Source organism: Catharus ustulatus, chromosome 10, assembly GCF_009819885.2.
Source record: "Catharus ustulatus isolate bCatUst1 chromosome 10, bCatUst1.pri.v2, whole genome shotgun sequence".
NCBI classification, from domain to species: Eukaryota; Metazoa; Chordata; class Aves; order Passeriformes; family Turdidae; genus Catharus; species Catharus ustulatus.
Window position 1 is genome coordinate 772,117 of NC_046230.1, and position 22,370 is coordinate 794,486.

A 22,370-nucleotide genomic window follows, 5' to 3' on the forward strand; every position below is an offset into this window, starting at 1 on the left:
AGCTGGTAAACTTGCCTCTAACACCTTGTGAGGGATAATTCTTATTTCAAATTTAACTGCTTTTTTAAAATTTTTTCTTTCCTCCTTTAAGGTCAGTCTTGGCTTATACCCTGTGCTTTTTCTCTCCCCTTTAGCTTTTCTATTACTACAACTTCCAAGGAGAAGCTAACAGCAAAACAATTTCTTCCTTTCTCTGCTGTTATTCTCTTGACTACCAATCTCTACACCTTAATCTTTCCCTCACCTTGCTGATCATTTTTAATTGCCCTGTAATAGTCTCATCTCTCTCTGGACAGGATTTCATAGAGTTTTTCAAGGAAAAACCCAAAGTGTGTGCTGTATAACCCCCACTGCCTACATTCTCTATTACAGCCACTTTCCTCTTTCAGTGTTCCACCTCAGCCATCTAAAAATCATGAACTACACTCAAAATTCATAAATTTTACTCGAATCATTCCTTTTAGCCAAGGTTATCCAGAGTCTCCATCCTCAAATTATGTACTCAAACATTTTAAGTGTTATTCATTATATTGTAGAATCATCACTGTAATGAATTCAAAGTGGAAAGCAAGACTTAAAGAAAGCTGAAAGTCTAAACTCATCCATAGTGGTTGACAATACTCTGCCCCTTTTCTTGCTTCAGGCATTTCTCTTCTCACTTTTCATCAGACTTGTGAGTTTTTTTAAGATTTAATTATCTGTCTTTTCTTCCTCTGAGTGAAAATGACAAGAATTGCAGTAACTGTTCTGTCTCTCACTTTTATTTGTTTATGTCCTTCAGTCTGTAAGCACTCCAGGCCAGTGTAATCCTTCATGTAGTGTTGTGGGATAGAGGACAGAGGGCTCCTAATCCCCAACTGAACACTTGTATGGAAAGAAGAATTTTCTTTAACTGGATGCCAATGAATATAAATATCCTCTGTGTTATTCCTCTCCTTTATACAATGAAATGTGGGGGATGCAATTTTTAGAGATGGAACTTCAATCTGGCAGTAGGAGTAGGAGAAATTCCCTCAAGGCTCACGTCTTTGTCTTTTAGAGAGGTTGGCACTCCATGCTCGCTGCCAGGTCACCCCAGAGTGCTGTCACCAGGCTTCTGTCCCCTCAGCAGTGTCACCATGACTGCACTGGGGACACAGTCACCACAGACCGAGACTGCACTGAGGGGACAGGACCAGTGGGACTGGACACACCTGGAGATCGTCACCGCATCCTCTCACTGGGATCACACAGCGTCACACGGGAGACTCTGGGGACACTAAGAGGACACTGAGGGGACAGAGTTTGGGGCACCACAGTATAGAAAAAAGGCTTTCAGCTATTCGAGAGTGCCCAAAGGAGGCCACGAGGATGCTGAAGGAGGGGATGCCGTGTGGGTGATTTAGGACACTTGGTCTGTTCATCCTGCAGGGGACTCCGAGGAGTGCTCATAGCAATCTCCAGCACCCTCCTGAGGGCGAGCAAGGGGCCAGTACCGATCTCTGCTATGTAGTGACAGTGACAGGACCTGAGGGACCAGCGGAGAGCTGGGTCGGGAGAGGCTGAGTCTGGACATCAGGAAAAGTTGTTCACACAGAGTTGGGCACTGAACAGGCTCCGTCGTGCAGCGGGCACAGCACCGAGCCTGACAGGGGTCAGGAAGTGCTTGAAAACGTCCTCAGACACACGGAGCGATGCTAGGGGTGCAGTGTGGGTTCCTGTACGCGCTCGGACACTCGGAGCGACGCTCAGGGTGTGGTGTGCAGGAGCTGGGTACACTCTCAGACACTCGGAGCGATACTCAGGGTGTGGTGTGGGCTCCCGGGAGCTGGGTACACCCTCAGACACTCGGAGCGATGCTCGGGGTATGGTGTGCGGGGTCGGAGCTGGGTTCGATGGTCCCCGTGGGCCCCGTCCCAGTCTGTGACCACAGCTCCGAGCCCCCTCCCCTCCTGAGGCAGCGCGCACCAACTACAGCTCCCACCGTGCCCCGCGGTGCGCGCCGCCCGACTACATATCCCAGCATCCCACGGGGGAGCCTGCCTCTCGCGAGACTGAGTGCCGCCCCGGCGGAGCTGTCGCGAGAGCGGCGGGCCCGGAAGCTCCACGTCGGAGGTCGGACCGAGCCCGAGCGGCGGCGAGCGGGGCCGGGGCGGCGCCTGGGCACAGCGGGGCCATGGTGAGCCATAGCAGGGTCCTGGGGGCGCCTCGCTCTTGTTGCGGGAGGGAGACCATCCCAGGCGGCCGCAGCGAGGCAGCGCAGCCCCGAGGGCAGGAGGGGCCGGGGCCGCGGCGCTGCCCGAGGTGTTCCTCAGCCCACCGAGCGGCCGTCCCGGGGCTCGGGCTGCGTGTCGCACTCGCCCCTCGGAGCCGCCGGTCCCGGCCCTCGGGAGCTGCAGAGCTCAGCGCTTCCAGGGATAAGCGCGGAGTCAAGGGTAGCTGTGCTTGCCTTCCTGGTGTTTGTAGCAGGAGAAACGAACCCAAATTCATCTCCACATCCCATGTCATGGCTGTGGTACAGCTACTACAGGATAGCCAGGTGGTTTTTTCTCCTTGTAGTGTCTAACATATGTAACTGCAGGTTTTATTAATACATGGAGTGTTCTTTGATCAGCCATTATTCACTGAATTCTCTGAAATAAAAGCAGCGTTAAATGATCTCTAAATGAATCCATAATGCCTGGACTATATTAGAAAATCACTTTGCTAGACTTCATGCTTTTTAAGTACTCTGGCTTTATATTGCCAGTGATAAAAGTGTAAGGCCAGAGCCTTCTTTGTAAAGGAAAGAATTAAATTTGCCCCTCCTCACTTTCTACAAGACAGTGTTCCATTCTAAAATGTAATTTTGGAATTGTGAATGGAAGTAAACTTACAATGGGCAAATAATGTTGTTGCTCTATTGCGATGACTGACTTCCTGGTTTGTCAGGTAAAGTAGCAGGAAGATTAATTTTCTAACATTTGTATTAGGTGCACATTCTCCTTTGCTTTCATAGTTCAGTGACACCAGGAAGATGTGCAGTGCATCTCTTGTTTTTTTGTTGACTCTGCTGGAGACACTTTTTCCAGTATGAAGAAATTCTGAATTTCACAGAATTAAATTAAACAGAGCAATTGCCATTGGTGGGGATGTGATACTTCCCACAAAACCAGATACGCAGATGGATAGAAAACAGTAGGAACTTCTGTCTGCCTGAACAGCAGGATTGGATCCTTTTATTCTAAGAGCAAACTGCAGCTTTCCTTTTCCCTTTTCTGTGCCAGTTTGCTATTAAATCACTGTTAAATCACCTGGCATTGCCCACTATTTCCCCCAGCCTCTCCGACTGGACATCAAGCGGAAGCTGACTGCCCGCTCTGACCGAGTGAAGAGTGTGGACTTGCATCCCACGGAGCCATGGATGCTGGCCAGCCTCTACAATGGCAGTGTGTGTGTGTGGAACCACGAAACACAGGTGATGGCTTTAGCTGTGCCTTACTGGGAAGAGTTCTTCACTGGCAGATGTGTATCTGGTGCTGGAAAATTGAATTTGTACTGAGTCTTCAATTACTGCTGTTCACTGACTATGCTCTCCTCTGGCTGAGTACAAGAGTCACTGTGTCAATAGACTAGGAAATTACATATTGGACACGGTTAAAAAAGTAGAAAGAGCTGGTTTCAAAATCGGTATTGTCTCCAGTGCTGTAAACTTAACTATTTTTATTTTCAGACTCTGGTGAAGAATTTTGAAGTGTGTGACCTGCCTGTGAGAGCTGCCAAGTTCGTGGCGAGGAAGAACTGGGTTGTTACTGGAGCTGTAAGCTGTTCTCTTCTTGTGGTTTCCTATGCAGCTGCACTTTCTCTGATTAATTTTCATGCCATTACTTTCTGCATCATGTAATAATCTGGCCTGATATGAATTTGTAGAGGAGAAGAGAATACTTCACTACAAAAGTTTTCTCCTTTAAAGAAACTTAGAAGCTTAACATTTTCATTTCAAGAGAGCATCCTGCTAACCTGACTGACTCTGCAGGTAATGCCAGGTGGATAGAGTTCAGCTTTTCCTGCCAGCTGGAACATATTCAGCACACAGTTCTGACTCAGTGTCATAGGTGCTACTTTAACTAAGATGAAACTTCTGACAGTCCTAGGTAACATGAATTAGAAATTACTTTCTAGTTTTGTTCTTGGTTATATTATTTTTTTTTTAGTTTTACTTACCACTAGAAAAAAATGTCTGTATTTATTTGGTGAATCTATCTTGAGAGGAATATATGTATTCTGATCTTGGTAACACATTTTTCTTTATGGAGTGAATATTTTTTGGCTAAATTAAGGTAATGCCTAAATATTTTTGTCTCAACTTTCATTTCTTCTGCCCTATACGCAGACTAAAAATTTATTTTCGTTTCATTACCTTATGCTGCCATGACTCAGTTACTTGTAAAAATGAAAATTTGGTTGAAATTTTTTCTGTTGCGTAAATTACTTGGAACAACAGTGTGTAATTTATAGCCTTCTGAATCCAAGTACAATGTCTATCCCTTAGCAAGCAAAATTCCTTAAATATTTTGTTGTCTTCAATGGTGGAATGTTTTTTCCTAGCTCCCCTGCATTGCATAGAAGGGGCACTGTACTGGACTTATTTTCGTGTGGCTTTTTGTCTCTTTCCCAGGATGACATGCAGATCAGAGTTTTTAATTACAACACGCTGGAAAGAGTTCACATGTTTGAGGCCCATTCCGACTACATCCGGTGCATTGCAGTGCACCCCACGCAGCCCTTCATCCTCACGAGCAGTGGTGAGAGTCCTGGGAGATGTTTTCATGTTCTATTTTCAAACTCCTGTTTTCTGTGCAGTGAGGGCTTGCAGGTCTTTGTGGGAAGACTCAGGATTCCTGGAGGAAGTAGCCAATGTGACAGTTGTCATTTTGTTGTTTCTTGGTAGATGCATTCCTGTTTTTTTAATGGAATATCAACTACAGTTAAATTTTAAAATATAATGGCTTGTGTTCTTGTCAGAGAAGAGCAGTGAGCCTTCTCTCTTAATATCTGCCAGAGGAAACATTTGTGTATGTGCTAATTAACATGGCAAGCACTCAACAGCTTAAGTTGTGTTTTTAAAAAAATTTCATCGTGGTTTGGAGTAAGTTTTTAGTTGGGAACCTGACTTGAAAGCAACAGACAACTTTAATCTCCCAGTGGTCCTTCTGCAAGGACTGGTAATCTTATAGATGCAAACAGATTATTAGCAGTGCCTCCTTTCCAGCCTGTAACATGAAGTTCTGGAGGATTATGCAGTTTAAGGAGGTGGTTCTCACCCACTGAAGCTTGGTTGTTTATTTGTGTTTTTTTCCAGATGACATGCTGATCAAACTCTGGGACTGGGATAAGAAATGGTCTTGTTCTCAGGTGTTTGAAGGGCACACTCATTATGTCATGCAGATTGTCATAAACCCAAAAGACAACAACCAGTTTGCCAGTGCCTCTTTGGATAGGACAATTAAGGTAGAGAAACTCTGTTTGGGTTTTTTAGTCTTTAAGTGATGATCAGCATACACAAACCAATAATCTTGTATAGATGATGGGTCTGTATTCTTAAAAGCAGATGCAGTAATAGAATTTTGACTGAACAAAGACCTGGACGTTGGTCCAGGCACCTGCCTAAGCAATTCAGTAAATTTACCAGATTACCTGTTTTCTCTAATCATTGGAGACTAGTTCTTTAAGCTCTTTTAAGTGCTGTATCTCCATTTTGACTACACAGAAATATAGGAAAGGAGCAATGGTTTCATTGTCAATGAGTAATTTGGGAGTATTGAAACTGTATAGTGGATAAAGACTTCAACTGTGCATTAAAAAGAAAAAAAAAATAAACCCTGGAAAAGGTCTCTCCCATTACTTTGATGTCCTTGGCTGTCTATGCATGGAGCTGTTTCCAGAGACACTTTCTGCCTTCTCACGGTCTCATTTGCTGTGCAGCTGTTACTAAGTATCTGTGACTATGGATTTGCAGCCACTGTGCGGTGACACCTCCTCACATTTCCTGTACATTATCAGTATGCTGGCTGTAAAAAGCCAGCACTGATTTCATATGGCCACAGATGTTGAGATCAGGTGCAGGTAAATGCTGATTTGAGGTTATAAACATGAGAAAACACTAGTATATCTACCCTTGATTTGCTTCATTTTGTATCCTCAATTAACATGAGATTTGATATTCTTTAGTGCAAGTGGAAAAATTAAAAATCAGGAGTCGGTTGGAGGAAACTCATGTATAATAACAATTAGTTACTAGCTAGTTTTATTAACAGATATTACGTCTTAAAAGCAGTGCTTCCTATGGTTTTATGTCCTTAAAAAAGTTTAAAGCAACCAATTTCATTGTTTAGAGGCATGAGCAGAGCATGGGTGATTCAGCGTGTTTTTTGTGTTTATTGGGGAAGGACTGGTTGGAGCAATTGCTGATGTTTTTCACCTAAGAAAACAACTATGTCTTTGGAATTCTGTCTTATTTCTCTTTGGATTTGTGAAGTACTACTGCAGGCCTGTTGTGTTTGCCAGCGCTGACGTGGACACAGAAGATTGCTGAATACAGGTGGTTGTGTTTTGTTGGTCAGGTGTGGCAGCTTGGATCATCCTCTCCCAACTTCACCCTGGAAGGCCATGAAAAAGGAGTGAACTGCATTGACTATTACAGTGGTGGGGACAAGCCATACCTCATTTCTGGGGCAGATGACCGTCTGGTGAAGATCTGGGACTACCAGGTGTGTGCCCAGCTCTCCAGGAGCCTTTGTGCAGGCTGCCACATTTGTTATAAAGTTTCTGTTGTTAGATTTTTTTTCCTATGACAAATTGATTCCCTGCCTTTTAGGCCTCATATTTGTGGATTAAGCTGTTCCTCTTCTGTGTTCAAGTGTAAATACTGCTCATGTATCAACTCCTTCCATCCTTCCAGTTCTCTTTTCTTTCTTCATTCTTTATAGCTTCCCCCCACTCCTGTTTCATCCTATGCACATTGGCACAGTCCCAGGTGTTGCATGCACACACATGCAGTGCTTCTACCCACAAACAGGGCAGGAGTGATGAGGTGCCCTGCTTGAATGCTCCTCAGGAAAGAGATCAGTTCTGGTGCTGGAGCCTAGAACTCCTGAGTTCTTCCTGTATACAAGTGTCTGAATGGCCAGAACGGCAAAACAGAAGTTTTTAGGTGGTACTTTCTGCTTGTTAAAACTTACTACCCTGGAGTAAATCCAAGCCCAGAAGTTGAAGCTGGCATTATTAAATTAAGCTTCAGTGCAGTCATATTACACAATAGTGCTTGAGATTTTGCCACCATGTGCAGCTGGAGACACTATACATGCTCCAATCTTAGTTACCTCAAGCAGAGTAGCCTCTCTTTCACAACTGTGTGAATGAACATTCTTACCGAAGATCTAAATTAGATCTATTTTCACCTGTAATGCAATGTTTGGTTCTGGTTTTTGTTTTTCCAGTGAACTCGGCTTTCTATCTTTCTTTAATCCGCTGTGCTATGCAGCTCTGAGAAAACATGTTTTCTAGCCATAAACACATCTGAAAGTAAGAGGAAAATGCCTCTGTCAAGGGAAATAAAATATTTTCATCTGGGCAGGAGATACAACTCAATGCAATCACAGTTTTTAACAGCTTAGTGCTATTGTTTGAATGCCTTGCAAATGTAAGAAATCTAGAGAATTTTCAGATCTATTTTGAATTTGGGACAGATACTTTTTTTTTAAGAAATAAGGGTTAAAATGTGGCATTGTGTTGTCTCTTTCTTTCAGAATAAAACCTGTGTCCAGACACTGGAAGGCCACGCTCAGAACGTGTCATGTGTCAGCTTCCATCCAGAGTTGCCCATCATCATCACTGGCTCTGAAGACGGTAACTGGGTTTTCTGGTGTAGAAAGGACAGGAAAAGAACGGAGGGGAGAGCTCTTGTGGTTGTGTGCTTGCACCCCTGCACCCTCACACTGAGATGAAAGGATCCATCTCCCTGTTTTTTCCCAGGCACGGTGCGTATCTGGCACTCCAGCACATACCGCCTGGAGAGCACCCTGAACTACGGCATGGAGAGGGTGTGGTGTGTGGCCAGCCTGAGGGGCTCCAACAACGTGGCTTTGGGATATGATGAGGGCAGCATTATTGTTAAGGTACAGTTCACGGTTTGAAGCGAGAAATTGTGATTCATTGCTGTCCTGTGTGCACAACAACTGGTTTCTGATTCTGAGTATGTTAAATACTCAGAAATTTTGGCATTTTAGTTGGCATTTTTTTGGTAGAGATCGGCCATTTCACTTGATGTTTTCAACTGAAAAGAAAATCAACAATGTATTTTTTCCATAGGCTAACTTCAATCTTACTTTCTAGCTTGGTCGTGAAGAACCTGCTATGTCCATGGATGCAAATGGAAAAATTATTTGGGCTAAACATTCTGAAGTCCAACAGGCTAACTTGAAAGCAATGGGAGATGCGGAAATCAAAGATGGAGAGAGGTTGCCGCTGGCTGTGAAGGATATGGGCAGCTGTGAAATATATCCTCAGACAATCCAGCACAACCCTAATGGACGGTAACGCGTTCCTTTATCACTTCTCTTGAACTGGTTGGGGTTTTTTGTTAACAGGCTCAAAAGAGATCCAAGGTACAAGAGCTGCTCTGTGGAGACCAGGAGGAGCATGATTCAGAAAGGAAATGGAGTTCCATGAAATTTTAGGCATATATAAAGCTCATATTCTGTGTTTCAGTGATTACCCTGGGCATGGGAACCTTTACCTTTACAGATCATTTGCCTTCTTGCTGCTGTATGTTGACCTGAACACAGATATTTGACAAGTGCCTCTCTCTCCTGCCCCAGGTTTGTGGTGGTGTGTGGTGATGGTGAATACATCATCTACACAGCCATGGCTCTGAGGAACAAGAGCTTTGGGTCTGCACAGGAGTTTGTGTGGGCACATGACTCTTCAGAGTAAGTCTTGCAAGTTTTTTCCTATGTATTACATGTACTGCTGCTACTTTAGTTTAGTTTTCAGGCCATTTTCAGACCAAAACATGCATGTAAATTGAACTTTAAATAGTTGTCCTGCTTGAAAAGTTAGGATTTTTAGCACTCTGCTGGTTTTAGAAGATCACTCAAGTGCAGTTGTTTTGTAGCAGCTTATGGTTTAATAATTTACTACTTTGGAAACTGAATAATTGTTTTGTTTATTTACAATTTAATATCTATTTAGATATGCAATCAGGGAGAGCAACAGTGTTGTAAAGATATTTAAGAATTTCAAAGAGAAGAAGTCATTCAAGCCTGATTTTGGAGCAGAAGGTAAGTACTTTAACAATAGTTCTGTTGGTGTGATTTTTGTACAATGGGGATTTCTTCTACCTTTATTTTCTTGCAGGCATCTATGGTGGCTTTCTGTTGGGGGTCAGATCTGTTAATGGCCTGGCATTCTACGACTGGGAGAACACAGAACTGATTCGCAGGATTGAAATCCAGCCCAAGCACGTAAGGTTCTGCATGGGACTGAAGAGATTTACCTGTCTGGGTGTTTACTGATTTATATTATTTTACTAAACTGATTTTCTTGCATGAAGCCAAACTGTCAGTAATAAAGTAATAATTTAAGTTGATCTCAGCCATGTAGCAGAAAGAGCAAAAAAAATCCTGTATGTGCTGGCTTCTCAGTCCTAAAGCTTTTAGAGCTGGTGTGTTTTACCCTTCATTCCCACGTGGTCTGTAACCTGGGGTGTGTAACACTGTGCTCTGTTGATTCTGCTGTCACAGATTTTCTGGTCTGACTCGGGGGAGCTTGTGTGCATTGCTACAGAAGAGTCATTCTTCATTCTCAAGTACCTGTCAGAAAAAGTGGCAGCAGCCCAAGAAACACATGAAGGTGTCACTGAAGATGGAATTGAAGATGCCTTTGAGGTACCTTCTATTTAAAAGTAGAAGATTAGAGATGAGAGAAGCAAGAGCGTGCAGCAAACTTAGTCCTTAACATAGTCCAATTTAAATGTTAGTTTCCAGACCATTTTTAGTATCACACATCGTGCATCTGCCTGAGGAATACTTGATCATTTTTTTGGGATTCTTGAGGAGTGTATCCCTGTCTGAATCCCAGCATAACAGGTCTTGATGCCTGCATTTCTCTTCATCTGTTCACTATTGTCAGAGAATTATAGAGATTATTTTTAAAACACATTTTTGGGTCATTGCCTATTTTTTTCAACAATTTTCAAGTTTTGAAATGTTATTCAAGTTTGAGAAGTGAAAAAACCTCATACAATGAAACATCAGAAATCAAAATTTCAGAAGGAAAGTTACCTTTGATTGTCTTGCTAATGCTTAGTTTGGTGCTTGTTGCCTAGATTCATAATTGGCTTAGTTGAGAATTAGGGCAGTATGTATGTAAAACTGAATTATCATTTATGTATGTCTAATCTATATCTAATCTTATATTTGCAACTTGCCCAACTATTTAAGTATGGAATATGGAATTATATTTTAAATGGCACTAGTCTTTCTGCTATGTAGAAGTATCTTTTCATGTATCTAATGAACTAAATTTGCTTTGCAGGTTCTTGGAGAGATCCAGGAGATTGTGAAAACAGGTCTGTGGGTCGGTGACTGCTTTATTTACACCAGTTCTGTGAACAGACTCAACTACTATGTTGGAGGAGAGATTGTCACCATTGCCCACTTGGACAGGTGAGTTACTGCTTCAGTTCAAGTGTTCAAGGTTCTCTCAGTGAGAGCAGGGGGTTCAGGTGAACTCTGGCAGCTGCTGCTGTGCCCTGGTTTAGCACCAGAGGTGGGAACAAGGTGGGTGTTGTGAGGCAGCAGTGCAGGTCTGAGGGATGAGCAGTGCTGTGTGAAAGAATACTTCCAGGAACAGCTGAGTATTTGATGGGAGTATTCCTGCTACCATAAGAACTACTGGAATGTTTTTTTACAGACTCTTTGTGTGGCTCTGTTACAGCTGAGTGCTCTTTGTTTTGTTTCAGAACTATGTATCTCCTGGGGTATATCCCCAAGGACAACAGGCTGTACTTGGGCGATAAAGAGCTAAACATTGTTAGTTACTCTCTGCTGGTCTCAGTGCTCGAATATCAAACTGCTGTGATGAGGAGAGATTTCGGCATGGCTGACAAAGTTCTTCCCACAATCCCAAAAGAACAGCGAACCAGGGTCGCACATTTTCTTGAAAAACAGGCAAGAAAGCTACTTCTTAGTTATGCAACTAAATAAATCAGTTTATTCACATTCTTAATTGAGTTTGCTAAGCAAAACCCAGTGATACTATCTATGAGTGTTAACTCTTGTTAATTATCCTGTTTGTTTGAGAACACTGTAACCTTCTGTTCAGAGTGCTTTTGTTAAAGTATTTAGGATTATGTTTGACCTGACAGGCCCCAGCTTCACTGTCAGATTTTTATTTTAGGGCTTCAAACAACAAGCTCTTGCAGTATCTACAGATCCAGAGCATCGTTTTGAACTTGCTCTTCAACTTGGAGAATTAAAAATAGCCTATCAGCTTGCAGTGGAAGCAGAGGTAACTATATAAATTTGGGTAGTTCATCCTGGATTCTGAGTCTTAGCAGGAGTCTGAGAGGCCCTGTAAGAAAAGGCAGTGATATGTGGGGATGCAATACAACTCCTTAAACACAACTGAAATGCCTCCAGCTCCTTTGGTGAAGTACTTCTGTCTGTAATTCAAAGGAATCTAGGCTGTGGGATGGGGACAAAGAATGGTGACTGGTCAGAAAGCTACAGGAACTCCTGGAGAATAGAAAACTTGAGCCCAGAACCAAGCCTTAATCTCCAGTACTTAACAGTCAGGTGAGGAAAGACAGGGCTGAAGCCTTCAGGCCTTTGTTCCAGCCTTGGCAAACTTAGGCTGCTGCACTAAAAGAACTGACTGGCAGTGATTTATCCCATCATTATTGCACAGAGAATTGATCTCATTGCTCCTGCTGTAAAATAATCAAGTCATTTCGAAGGAATGGTAACTTAGTAACAGACACAAATGCCTTTCAGTGTTCTCAGGGTTAACTTGGGAGCTTTAAGAGATTGTTAGTTAAATTTCCAGAGTTATGCCTGCCTTCCCCCCTCCATGTTTACTGGGAAGCTGTTTATTTTATGTAATGTTACAGCTGGGTAGGGATCTCTTAACACTGACTGAGAGTGCTGGAAGCACAGCACCTCAAAGGGAAGACAAGTGTAGTCATGGATACAGCACCTTCACAAGTCAACATATATTTTCCTACTGAGTGCTGTGAAAACCTTTAAATGCTGTTCAGAAATGTGAGTGATTTGGTTTTTCCTTTTTCCCCCTCTCCCCTTTTTGTACAAAATTAGTCAGAACAGAAGTGGAAGCAGCTTGCAGAGCTTGCCATCAGTAAATGCCAGTTTGGCTTAGCCCAAGAGTGTCTCCACCATGCCCAAGACTACGGAGGGCTGCTGCTCCTGGCCACAGCTTCAGGGAACGCCAGCATGGTGAACAAGTTGGCCGAAGGTGCAGAAAAGGATGGCAAGAATAATGTGGCATTTATGAGCTACTTCCTGCAGGGAAAGTAAGTAGCAAATGAGCTTTTGATTACACTGTTCTGCTTTCTCAAGTGTCAAGACCCTCAGGTTCTTCAAGTGGTTAACAACTAACTGAAAACTTCATGGAGAGAGATGGGCATAGGTCCTTCTCAGAAAAGCTCATTCCATGATGGCTGCTAAATTTAAAATCTGAAATGAAAGCACCTTAAATTAATGAAATAGAATAAACAGCTGTTCAATTACAAGAATTTGGCTTTATTAAGTTTACTAGTTAAAATCACATTTTGAAATCTTTTAGGCTTGATTCATGCTTGGAACTCCTGATCAAAACTGGGCGTCTCCCTGAAGCTGCTTTCCTTGCACGGACCTATTTGCCAAGCCAAGTTTCAAGGTAATTTCTAAGCATGTGCAGAGCATGAGTTGTGTTGTCTAATGAGCTGTCTAACAAATCTGGTTTGCATCTCCAGGGTTGTTAAACTCTGGCGGGAGAACCTCTCTAAAGTCAATCAAAAAGCTGCTGAGTCCCTTGCTGATCCTACAGAATATGAAAACCTTTTCCCTGGATTAAAGGAAGCTTTTGTTGCTGAAGAATATGTTAAGCAAAGTCTTGCTGACTTGAGGCCAGCCAGGGAATACCCCCTTGTCACTGTAAGTAGAAGGTTTTACTGTCTCTAGAATATTTGGTGCTGTGTAAAATCAGCTCTTAGCAACTCAGTGCAATACTTAAATGTGTCTGGGATTTTTTTTCCTTGTAGCCAAATGAAGAAAGAAACTTACTTGAAGAAGCAAAAGGATTTGAGCCCTCTGGAATAACGACATCTCAGGTCAGTGAGTGATGAATCTAAGGGAGAATTTTGCTATCTTACAGTAACATCTGCCCTGGAGAATTATTTCACCAGTAATGGACGAATTATTGCTTTCATTACCTTGACTGTAAGTGCTGCAGTTGGCTTCATGTTCTTTTGCCTCAGATTCTTCTTAATCTACATCTGTACCTACTAACAGCTTCTTGACTGTGAAATTATTTGTGTGCGTCCTTACCATGGGTCACCCTTTGTAGTGTGAGTAATTGTAGAATCTTTCCATTGAATTCATTCTGCAGAAAAACAACTCCAGTTACATTGACAAACACTGCTTTGACTGCAGCTGGTTTTCTAAAAGCTCAGTAACTGGAAATGGAGACTCTTGCCCATTACAGCAATGACAAATGCCCTGTGTTCTTTGCTGGTGTGCTGCATGATTATAGAGTAACACTGCTCCATAACTAACCTACCAGGAATCCTACTCAGGTCCTTGAACATAGGTTCTAATCAATATCTGAAGTAAAAAATTCATTTTTTTACCACCTCAGTTGTCCAATTCTTACGCAGAAAATAGGACAAGGTATAAGCATACAGATTTGATGAAACACTTAAAGCTTTTCAGAGCCTTAGGAGAAGATGACAACTTCTAATTTTGCTCAAGTCAAATACACTTTACATTTGTATGTGAAAATCATAATTGAGGATTTCCTAAAGGCAGTGATGCAGGCACAACTCTTTGAGGCTGTACACATCTAAAATCAAAACTGCACTGGAAACTGAAGGAGAAACAGAAAAGCTACAACTCTCATTGTCTGTATATTTTTCCTCATAGGAGATGGACTACAAAACATAATTTTGAACATCCATGACACAGCAGAGAGGTTACTTTCAAGCCTCTGTAGTGACTCTGCCTCTTGTTACTATTAAAGCAAAATCAAACTTGTCTGCACATTTATTAAAGATGATAAACAACATTGTCAGGGCTACCTATGGAAGCAAATGAGAATTAGCTTGCCACAGAAGCTGAAAACAAGACCTCAGTCTATCTTTGCATAGAAGCCCTAAACTCCAGTAGTCTCTTACAGCTGAGGCTGAATATAGCACATTTTGTAAGAGATAAATTAATTCTATAATTAAATAGTTAATTGAATAGTACCATTGCATCAATAATAGTACTGACTGATGAATTATCTTAATATGAAAGTTGTGCAGCAGTGAAATGAGAAGGTGAAGTGTTAAGCCATTATAGTATTTGGGACACAAAGCCCAGCAACTGCTAAAATTTGCTGTCAGTCCCAACTTAGTCTCTCCTGTTGAGGATGTTGAAAATACTTCAGTATTTAAAATGAACTGATAAATCAATAACTGCTTCAAATATACTGGGGAGGGAAATAGTCTCCAGAGAGGAGTGAGGACTAGAATGCTTTCTGACAGTGAAGATGTGGCTCAAGAATAACTGAGAGAAGCTGAAAGAGAACCACGGGGAAAGGGGCATTAGAGGTCTGCTGTTGTTTACCTGCTTTTGTTGAAAGAATTTAAATTGAAAAAAAACTAAAGGAATTTCTTTGCCATTAGAAGAAGGCTGAAGAACCAGTTCCCTCTCCTAAACAAGAAGTGATGAAGACAGTTGTGCAGAATTCTGATAACCTTCCAGCAAGAGATCAAAAGGTACCCAAACAGTTTGAGGGGAGGTATAAGCACTCAATTCATTTGACATTAAAGACTTTTAATGAGTGCGATTGAACCAAGCTCCAGCAAACCTGACTCTGGCAGTCCCAGAACAGTGCAGACACTGCACACAGTAACAGACTTGTTCAGCAGGGGGGTGATGAGGGGCAGTTCAAACCCAGCTGCTCAGAACATGGTGAAAAGCTGCAGTGCTGGAAGAGGCTCCCTCACCAAGCAGGCAGTTCTCCACCTTCCTTTAGCACTTGTATTCCTCATGATGCCTTGGCTGGGGTTTGCAGGGTGCAGATCCATCCATGCCCTAAGCTCCCTCACATGTACCCATAGTGGTATCCCCCTCATCCAGTCTTTTCTCTCCCTAGACACTGCTGGACTTGGAAGATGACTTAGATAACTTGGATCTGGAGGATATTGATACCACAGATATCAATCTGGATGAAGAGATCTTAGATGAGTGAACATCCTCTTTTAGATGACCAAATCAGGAAATAATTTGGTCAAAACCCAGAGGCATTACGTTCCGTGGACTCCAAGTTATTTTGCTCAAAGTTATTTTGATTTTTATATCAGAAGTGGACCATGTACATGTAGAAGGAAGTCTAGAGCCAGCAACTTGTATAAAGATAATCAGCTTCCAGTATGTTGAAATTCAAGATGTAGGCCTGTTCCAGAATATACTAAAAATGTTTTCATTTATCAAGCAATTCAATAAATCCTTTTAAACATTCTGCTCCTCAGTTCTCTGTTTACTAGTAATATTTACTAAGAACAGTAGGATTCTTAAGAATAACCCAGCTTCCGCAGTGTATATTCCAAATATTTGAAATAGGAGCACAGTAGATGAAAAACAGTATTTTAACCTACACTGAGGTTTGTGGTTATGTTTTCACTCTGCTGCCATCTAGCACTGCTAAGCATCAGTATCAGCTCAGTTGCTCTTTCAGACACCACTTCTAGCTAAAAGCTCCAACAGAGCAGTGATACAGCTTAAGTGTCAGAAGTGGTGTTTGTTACACCCTGCACTTACCTCAATAACTAAAATGAATTGTTGGCACCTCCTTAGATTCAAGATCTAGCAATAAAAAATTAAACTCAGAGTACAGTGTTGGCAAAAACAGAAGTCATGATGGCTGCTCTAAGTTCACTTACAGAACTTGTCAAAATAAACAGCTGTAGTGATTCACATGTACTGTAGTAAAGAAAAATACACTGTAGAAGTCATTTGCAAGTATTTATTGTATTTTCCTGTACAGAAAATGTTTATAAACAGACTTAAAACTTCTGATGAACTGAGGTTTACTTCATGAAGCTGAAGAAGTAGCCATTGCTTCTTCATAAGCCTGCAGGGCCAGCTGGATATAACCTTCTCTCTGGGATTCAGTTTTCACAAATACCTGCAGTCATGGCAGGAGAGAGGTTAATGTAACAGCAGGCATCATGCCAGTGGCAGATAAGCCACCCCCACCTGAAATCCTGGTGCAGCTGTACATATATACTGTTTAACAAAAATCCCAGTGTGGCGTACACCAGTTCTGGTTAAGTATCTGCTTCCTAAGGTGAGGAGAAATTGAACTAAGTGGGGCTCTGCTGGTTAAAAGCTCTCTTCTGCAGGTTAAGTAGTTTAAAGCAGAAAAGCTTACCTTGATCAGATCAACTCCTTGAAGTTTTCCATCTTTAGCTTCCTTTGCTGACTGACACTCAGGGTGAAGCATATGATACAGTGTAATTAAACTTGTAGCATCCTCCAGCCTAAACAAATAAAGGCTCATTTTAGCAATTCCTTTCTCTTCAGAGTATTTACAGAGAGTGTATTTTGTGATGCACTTTGCACAGCACAGGCTGTCAAACTGCTTGTTCCACTGAGAATCCAGTCCCTGGAATACACAGGCAAGTACCTACATCAATCCCTCCTGCAGCTGAAGTCTGCTGGCCTACTCAGCAATAATACAGCTGACATCCCTCTGAAATACAATTAGTTACCAATAATGAGTGTTTAGTGCAACTTTCTAACACAGACTGCAATGACCAGTATGGTTTACAGAAGCAGCATTAAAAATCCCGTGACACACAGCTCTCACTTGAATTTAAAACTACTGAAGTGTGCGGCAGGGAAAGACGTTCCAAACTCTACTCATTTAAATTGGCCAGATACGTAAATTTTCCCTTTACCAATCTGATTCTAAACCAGGAACCTTCCTGATTTCTCCAAATGCTCAGGTTTAAAAGCAAGATCTGACCACCTGTTCCAAGTTTCTGACAGAAACAGCAGGAAATAAATGCTACTATCACTGCAAGGTGGCTGATTGTACAAATTTCTCACAGATCTAGAGACATTTTGAAGTATTGAATATTGTTCACTTCAGGGAACTTTGAACAAATTTAGCACCATGTTTTATAGAAATCAACCCATTTAAAATGAAATCTTATCTACATGTTCCTAAGCTACTTAGGAATTACTCTAAAACCCAGAGTATATCAATCTTATAAGCCAAAACTGAGTTCAACATGGAGCATCAGGCTTTAAGATCAGCAGTGCTCAGAGCTGGAGGTCTTCTGACAATTACATGGGAAGCAAAAATAAAACCCTAAAAACTACAAAATGCTAACCTATATATACCCTACAAGTTCATAGACTGTTACTGTTGCTCCTGTACAGCTAACAGTACCTATACAGCTAAAAGAGCTGGCCTAAAACATGCAGATGGAAACTTTCCTACATCTGACAGCAATACTGTTTTTACTGTCAAACAGCGATCCTCATTCCAAGGCTAAGCAGGATTTCCAAGTGTCAGGCTGTCCTTACAGGTCTCTGTTGATCATGTCTATGAGTAAGCCATCTGTCTTCTTCCTGCTGAGCAGGTACCACACCATGCCCCCGAAGTGCCTGGTTGAGCGCAGCAGGTCATACTTGCCGTGTTTCTCGATGTCCTCGTAGGTGCGGTGGTGAACCTGCACACACAAGGGTTTGTTTCACTGCACAACTGGAGCTGCTGACAGCTTTCCCCCTGCACCTCCCAGAGTTTTTAATGCTTTTCATTTCCCCTAAGGTGCAGGAGTGAGCCATATGCTGAACCATACGCCTGTTGTAATTCAGGGTAACACTGGGCTAGCCCAGTCCTTGGTACTTAGGCAAAGATGTGGTTATGGTAAAAGGAAGCTAAATCCTGTCTCTGTCCTGAACTTTTGGGGAGAGAGGGGCATAAGCTCTGAACTTTCACTGCACCACTGTCAAGTGCCTTTCTTCTTTCAGGAGAAAAATGCTAGAGCAAAGAGGTGAAGCTTTACTAATGAAAAAAAGTTACTCGAAAAATCGCCTAATACAAGTTATAATTTCTCAAATCACTGAGAATAGTACAGTTTGAAGAAAAGTAAACATTTTAAAAGTAAGTGTAGACTAATATTTACCAGCAGCTATAGCTACTAATTTTATTCTGCTAGAACTGCATTTTTGTAGCTGGTCTCTGTTAAAAACGCTACTTTGTGCACAGTGCTGTTTCTGAAAACGCACTTTGTCAGTTCCCTATTGGGTCCTGCCAGCTCCTAAGCCAGCAGTCAGTGAGACTTCAGCAGCACTGCTCAGAGCCCCTCACAAGTGTTACCATCAATTCTGCTTTGATACCAAAAGTACCTGAATAAAGACTATTTCTGTATGTGCAGTACATTTCTAGGCTGGTAAAAATTACTTGTGCAAAATCCTGTTTTACTGTTCTCCATAAAAATAAACCCCAAAACTCATCACAGGGATAATCTATATGGGAAAATTAGAGCACATATGACCAACACCTCTGCTCCCCAGACAGGTATTTATGTTTACAAAATAAACCCTACAATTCTCCACTAGATTTTTTTTTTTTGCTAGAAAAATGCAAAGTGAACTCACTCTGATATAGTCAGGTGAATCTGGCTCAAACTGAGCAATGCACATGTTCAGGACATCTTCATGACGGTCTTGCTGAAACACAGTCTGAAACAACAGTTCAGATTCAGGGGTAGGTTATGTAATCACACCATCCCCAACTCTCCAAAATCAAAACAGTAGCCACAACACTGTTCTAGGAAACACGTACTGTGAGTAACCCCTTCATCAAAAGACAAAATGGACAGAAGTACAGTAACTGCCTTGATGACATTAATATAATGTTTCTTGATTTCTGATTCTGAAACACCAGTTCACATTGCCAGATTAAATGTACAATTGTTTCTAGTATGATAGTGTTTACATCTACCCAAGATTTACCTGGCCCTAACCTGGAATTTTGTTCCAAGTGTTTTACACCAAGTTATAATGAAAGGCTGTTGTTCAAAACAGAACTCAAGCAGCTAAACTCACCCATGCAGAATGGCTTATTCCGAGTTACTCTGCCCAAAGAGCAGAGTTTCACTATCAGACTGCCATGAAGTACAAGTGCCCTGTTTTAAAGCCAGGAAGAGCTTACCCCAAGGTTCTCATCCTTAAACAGTGTGGGGGGAATCACCCGGCGCCCTTCCTTGGGGAAGAATATCTGGATCATCCTGTCTCGTTCCTCCCAGGTAGCTTTGCGTAACACCCCGTTTGGTTCTCTCACCACAATGAAACGTTCCTGAAAATGAGGTCAAAACCAAACACTGTCTAAAGCCTTCTCTCTTCATAGCCAGACCCATCCTAAGAAACCCCTCATCTGTCCAAATCCTTCTACTCCTAAAGTCACCCCAATAACACCAGTTCCTCACTGTTGCCATGTGCCAGATTGATAATTTCTGCCTTGCTACCTGCTGAATAAGTGCTGCTTTTGCACCTCAGTTTTACTGTCTGCATGTGCCCATGTACACTGAAAGCTACAGCTCTGGGAAGTTTAGATATAACATAACTCACTCCCAGACAGGGAGTTAGACTGATTTTATCATTTGATAACCCATACAAAATTAGGAATGCAAGTGTCCTGCACTTTTGTACCTTTTTTCCAGAGGTAGGTGCTAGAATCAAGTAAGGGCAAGTACAAGGCAAAAAATACAACAAATTAAGCAATATACTCAGATCTGTTCACAAGCGTAATTGCTTTGGGGTGGCAAATGGGAAAGTTTTTTTGACAGGGAAGTTTTCAATATGGTGCAGCAGGAAAATAAACAGCAGGGTCCTGGAGAAAGCTCTCAGACAAAGTAATAGACGGAAGACTGGGCAATTAATTTCACAGGATCATCACTATATGCATATCTGAACCATGAAGGCTTCTTGGAATCATAACTTTGTTAAGAATTTTCTGCCCTCTTATTACTGGTACTTAAAGAACTGAGATGTTTCACTATCAAAGGAAACTTTATCCCTATACTCCTCAATTCCATTAGCCAACTCCTTTACAGCTTGCCTGGGAATTCATTCATCATTTCCACAGCTTTCCACCAGATCTTTGCAAGTGTGGAGGAGTTCTATCTTACAAAGGAATCCAATCCTACAGAAAGCTTCTAGGAGCATGGAAGAACTCAGCACTCCTACCATATCACAAGCATCTGCTTATAAAATAATAAACTACCTACCACACAGCTTTCCCCATGCCTGCTTTTGAGTAGCAGAATTTATGATTATCAGTTAAAGGCAAGTATTTGGAAATACATTTTTCTCTACCACCGTGTACCACACTGAATTTTCAGCTCCTCAGCCCTTTTGCAAACTGATCCATCTACATTTTCATTACAGCTTATTTTGAGAACAAATTAATTCTCTTTATCATGTTACTTACACGATGTGGAATGGAGTAGCTTAAATCTGTAAATACATATTTGGCAGTTTCAGTTCCTTCAAGGACTTTATCTTCTGCTAAGACATCATCTATAGGCTCTCGTTCTTTTAAAACAGGGGGCATGATTAGTTTTGTTTTAGCTTCCTCAATGGCTTTTCTTGTGGCCTTGTATGGGAAAAAAAAAAGTAGTTTAATTTTACAATTAAAAATACATTCCTATTGGAAGATAACACACAATTTGGGGACAAATATTTTCATTTCGAGAAGCTTGGTTTTTTCCTTCTGCAGTTGAGAAAAAAATGAGACACCAATTCCACCTCTAGGTAGATGAATTTCATGTAAACAATTTAATACTACTAAAATCTGGAAAAAATGCTGGAGGAAGTTACAAAACTACAACAGACAAACTATTGCAAACACCAAGTTAATGTCAAACACCAAGTTTATTTCAGGTGTTTTTCCATGGTAAATCTCCCCCAAAGCATAAACCACGACCAATAGTTTTTAATTGTGGCTACAACAGAACTGGCTTAAGTCGGATCCTTTTGTCATCCTGAAGAAAGTCAGACCAGAGGGGAAAGGGAAAAAAATAGTCAAAGGATTCCCAGGGCTGTAACTTAAGTATCAAATGAGGGTGTTTGACAGAGTTAGCAAGCATAACAGGTTAATAAACTGCCACTCAAGAAATAAAACATCAGATGTCTTTCCATATTCCATCAAAACCGCAGAAACCTGGACAAACCAAGCTATTTCAAGTGAGGAAACACTGATTTATACTGATTTAGTGTCATAATAATCTGTTAATAATCTCAGAATAAAGAAACCAGAATGTTTTCAAACGCAGTAGTGAGGAAGGCATAAATACGGGCTATTACAGGCATTTTGCTAAAACCAACACTTACTTCCAAAGGAAGCAGAGCAGCCTACCTCTTCCAGCTGAGCTTCGGTCATCAGCTTGTAGTGAGGCGGCTTGAGGCCCTTTTTCACAGGCCGGAACACCTTGTGCAGGTCGAGTCCCGTCATTTTGTAAAGCAGTGCCTGAACCGCTTCGTCCGTGAAGGCGGGCCTGGCCTGGGCGGCCTTTCCGTCTGCGGGAGGAGGCACACGCTGTGACCCGGGGCTGAGGCCGTGGTCACCCTCTGCCCTCACGGCTCCTCCCGCCCCGCCGAGGCCCTCCGTGGCCCCGCACCCGCCCCGACCCGCATCCCTCCCGACGAGGAGCGCAGCCGCCCACGGCCATCGCCACGCGGTGCGAGGCGGCCGAGCCCCGAGGCCGGGGCAGCCGGGAGGGCTCTAGGGGTGTCCCCGGGTCCCCTCGGGTACCGCCCGCATCTGCCGCCAGCGCCCGCCGCACCGGGAGCGCCCACAGCTGCCGCAGCCGCGTGGGCAGCGCCGCCCAGCACCGCGCGCCCAGCGCCGCCATCTTCGCCCCCGCCCCTTCCCGCCCCGCGGCGCGCCGGGAAATGGAGGCACGGAGCCGCAGAGTACGGGTGGGCAGGGACCCACAGAGTCAGCGAGTCCGGCTCCTCCCGGCCCTGCGCAGCAGCCACGCCCTGTGCCAAGGGTCGCGCTCTGCCTGAACGCCCTGGCCAAATGCTTCTTGAGCTCAGACAGGCTTGGTGCTTGACCAGTGCCCTGCAGCG

The 22,370-nt window shown here is 42.7% G+C and overlaps 2 protein-coding genes across 3 annotated transcripts; one reads left to right on the forward strand and one right to left on the reverse strand.

The window, feature by feature from the left end:
• Positions 1-2,072: 2,072 nt before the first annotated feature.
• On the forward strand, positions 2,073-15,741 carry COPB2 (COPI coat complex subunit beta 2). Of its 2 annotated transcripts, none has more exons than XM_033068626.2 (22): positions 2,073-2,158; positions 3,299-3,436; positions 3,692-3,778; positions 4,637-4,763; positions 5,321-5,469; positions 6,582-6,728; positions 7,767-7,866; positions 7,993-8,135; positions 8,353-8,552; positions 8,838-8,948; positions 9,211-9,299; positions 9,376-9,482; positions 9,762-9,905; positions 10,555-10,685; positions 10,982-11,189; positions 11,419-11,529; positions 12,336-12,550; positions 12,823-12,915; positions 12,992-13,172; positions 13,280-13,348; positions 14,903-14,995; positions 15,376-15,741. In XM_033068626.2, the coding sequence occupies exons 1-22, from the start codon at positions 2,156-2,158 to the stop codon at positions 15,469-15,471; spliced, it is 2,742 nt and encodes a 913-aa protein (XP_032924517.1). In that variant the 5' UTR covers positions 2,073-2,155; the 3' UTR covers positions 15,472-15,741. The 2 variants fall into 2 exon arrangements, with proteins under 2 accessions (XP_032924517.1, XP_032924518.1); XM_033068627.2 differs by having other exon boundaries at positions 14,906-14,995.
• Positions 15,742-16,231: 490 nt separating this feature from the next.
• On the reverse strand, positions 16,232-22,158 carry MRPS22 (mitochondrial ribosomal protein S22). The gene is made up of 8 exons (XM_033068629.1): positions 22,051-22,158; positions 21,655-21,815; positions 20,728-20,892; positions 19,450-19,593; positions 18,894-18,977; positions 17,817-17,962; positions 16,654-16,762; positions 16,232-16,407 (listed from the first exon to the last, which is right to left on the reverse strand). The coding sequence occupies exons 1-8, from the start codon at positions 22,148-22,150 to the stop codon at positions 16,315-16,317; spliced, it is 1,002 nt and encodes a 333-aa protein (XP_032924520.1). The 5' UTR covers positions 22,151-22,158; the 3' UTR covers positions 16,232-16,314.
• Between the last annotated feature and the right edge of the window lie 212 nt (positions 22,159-22,370).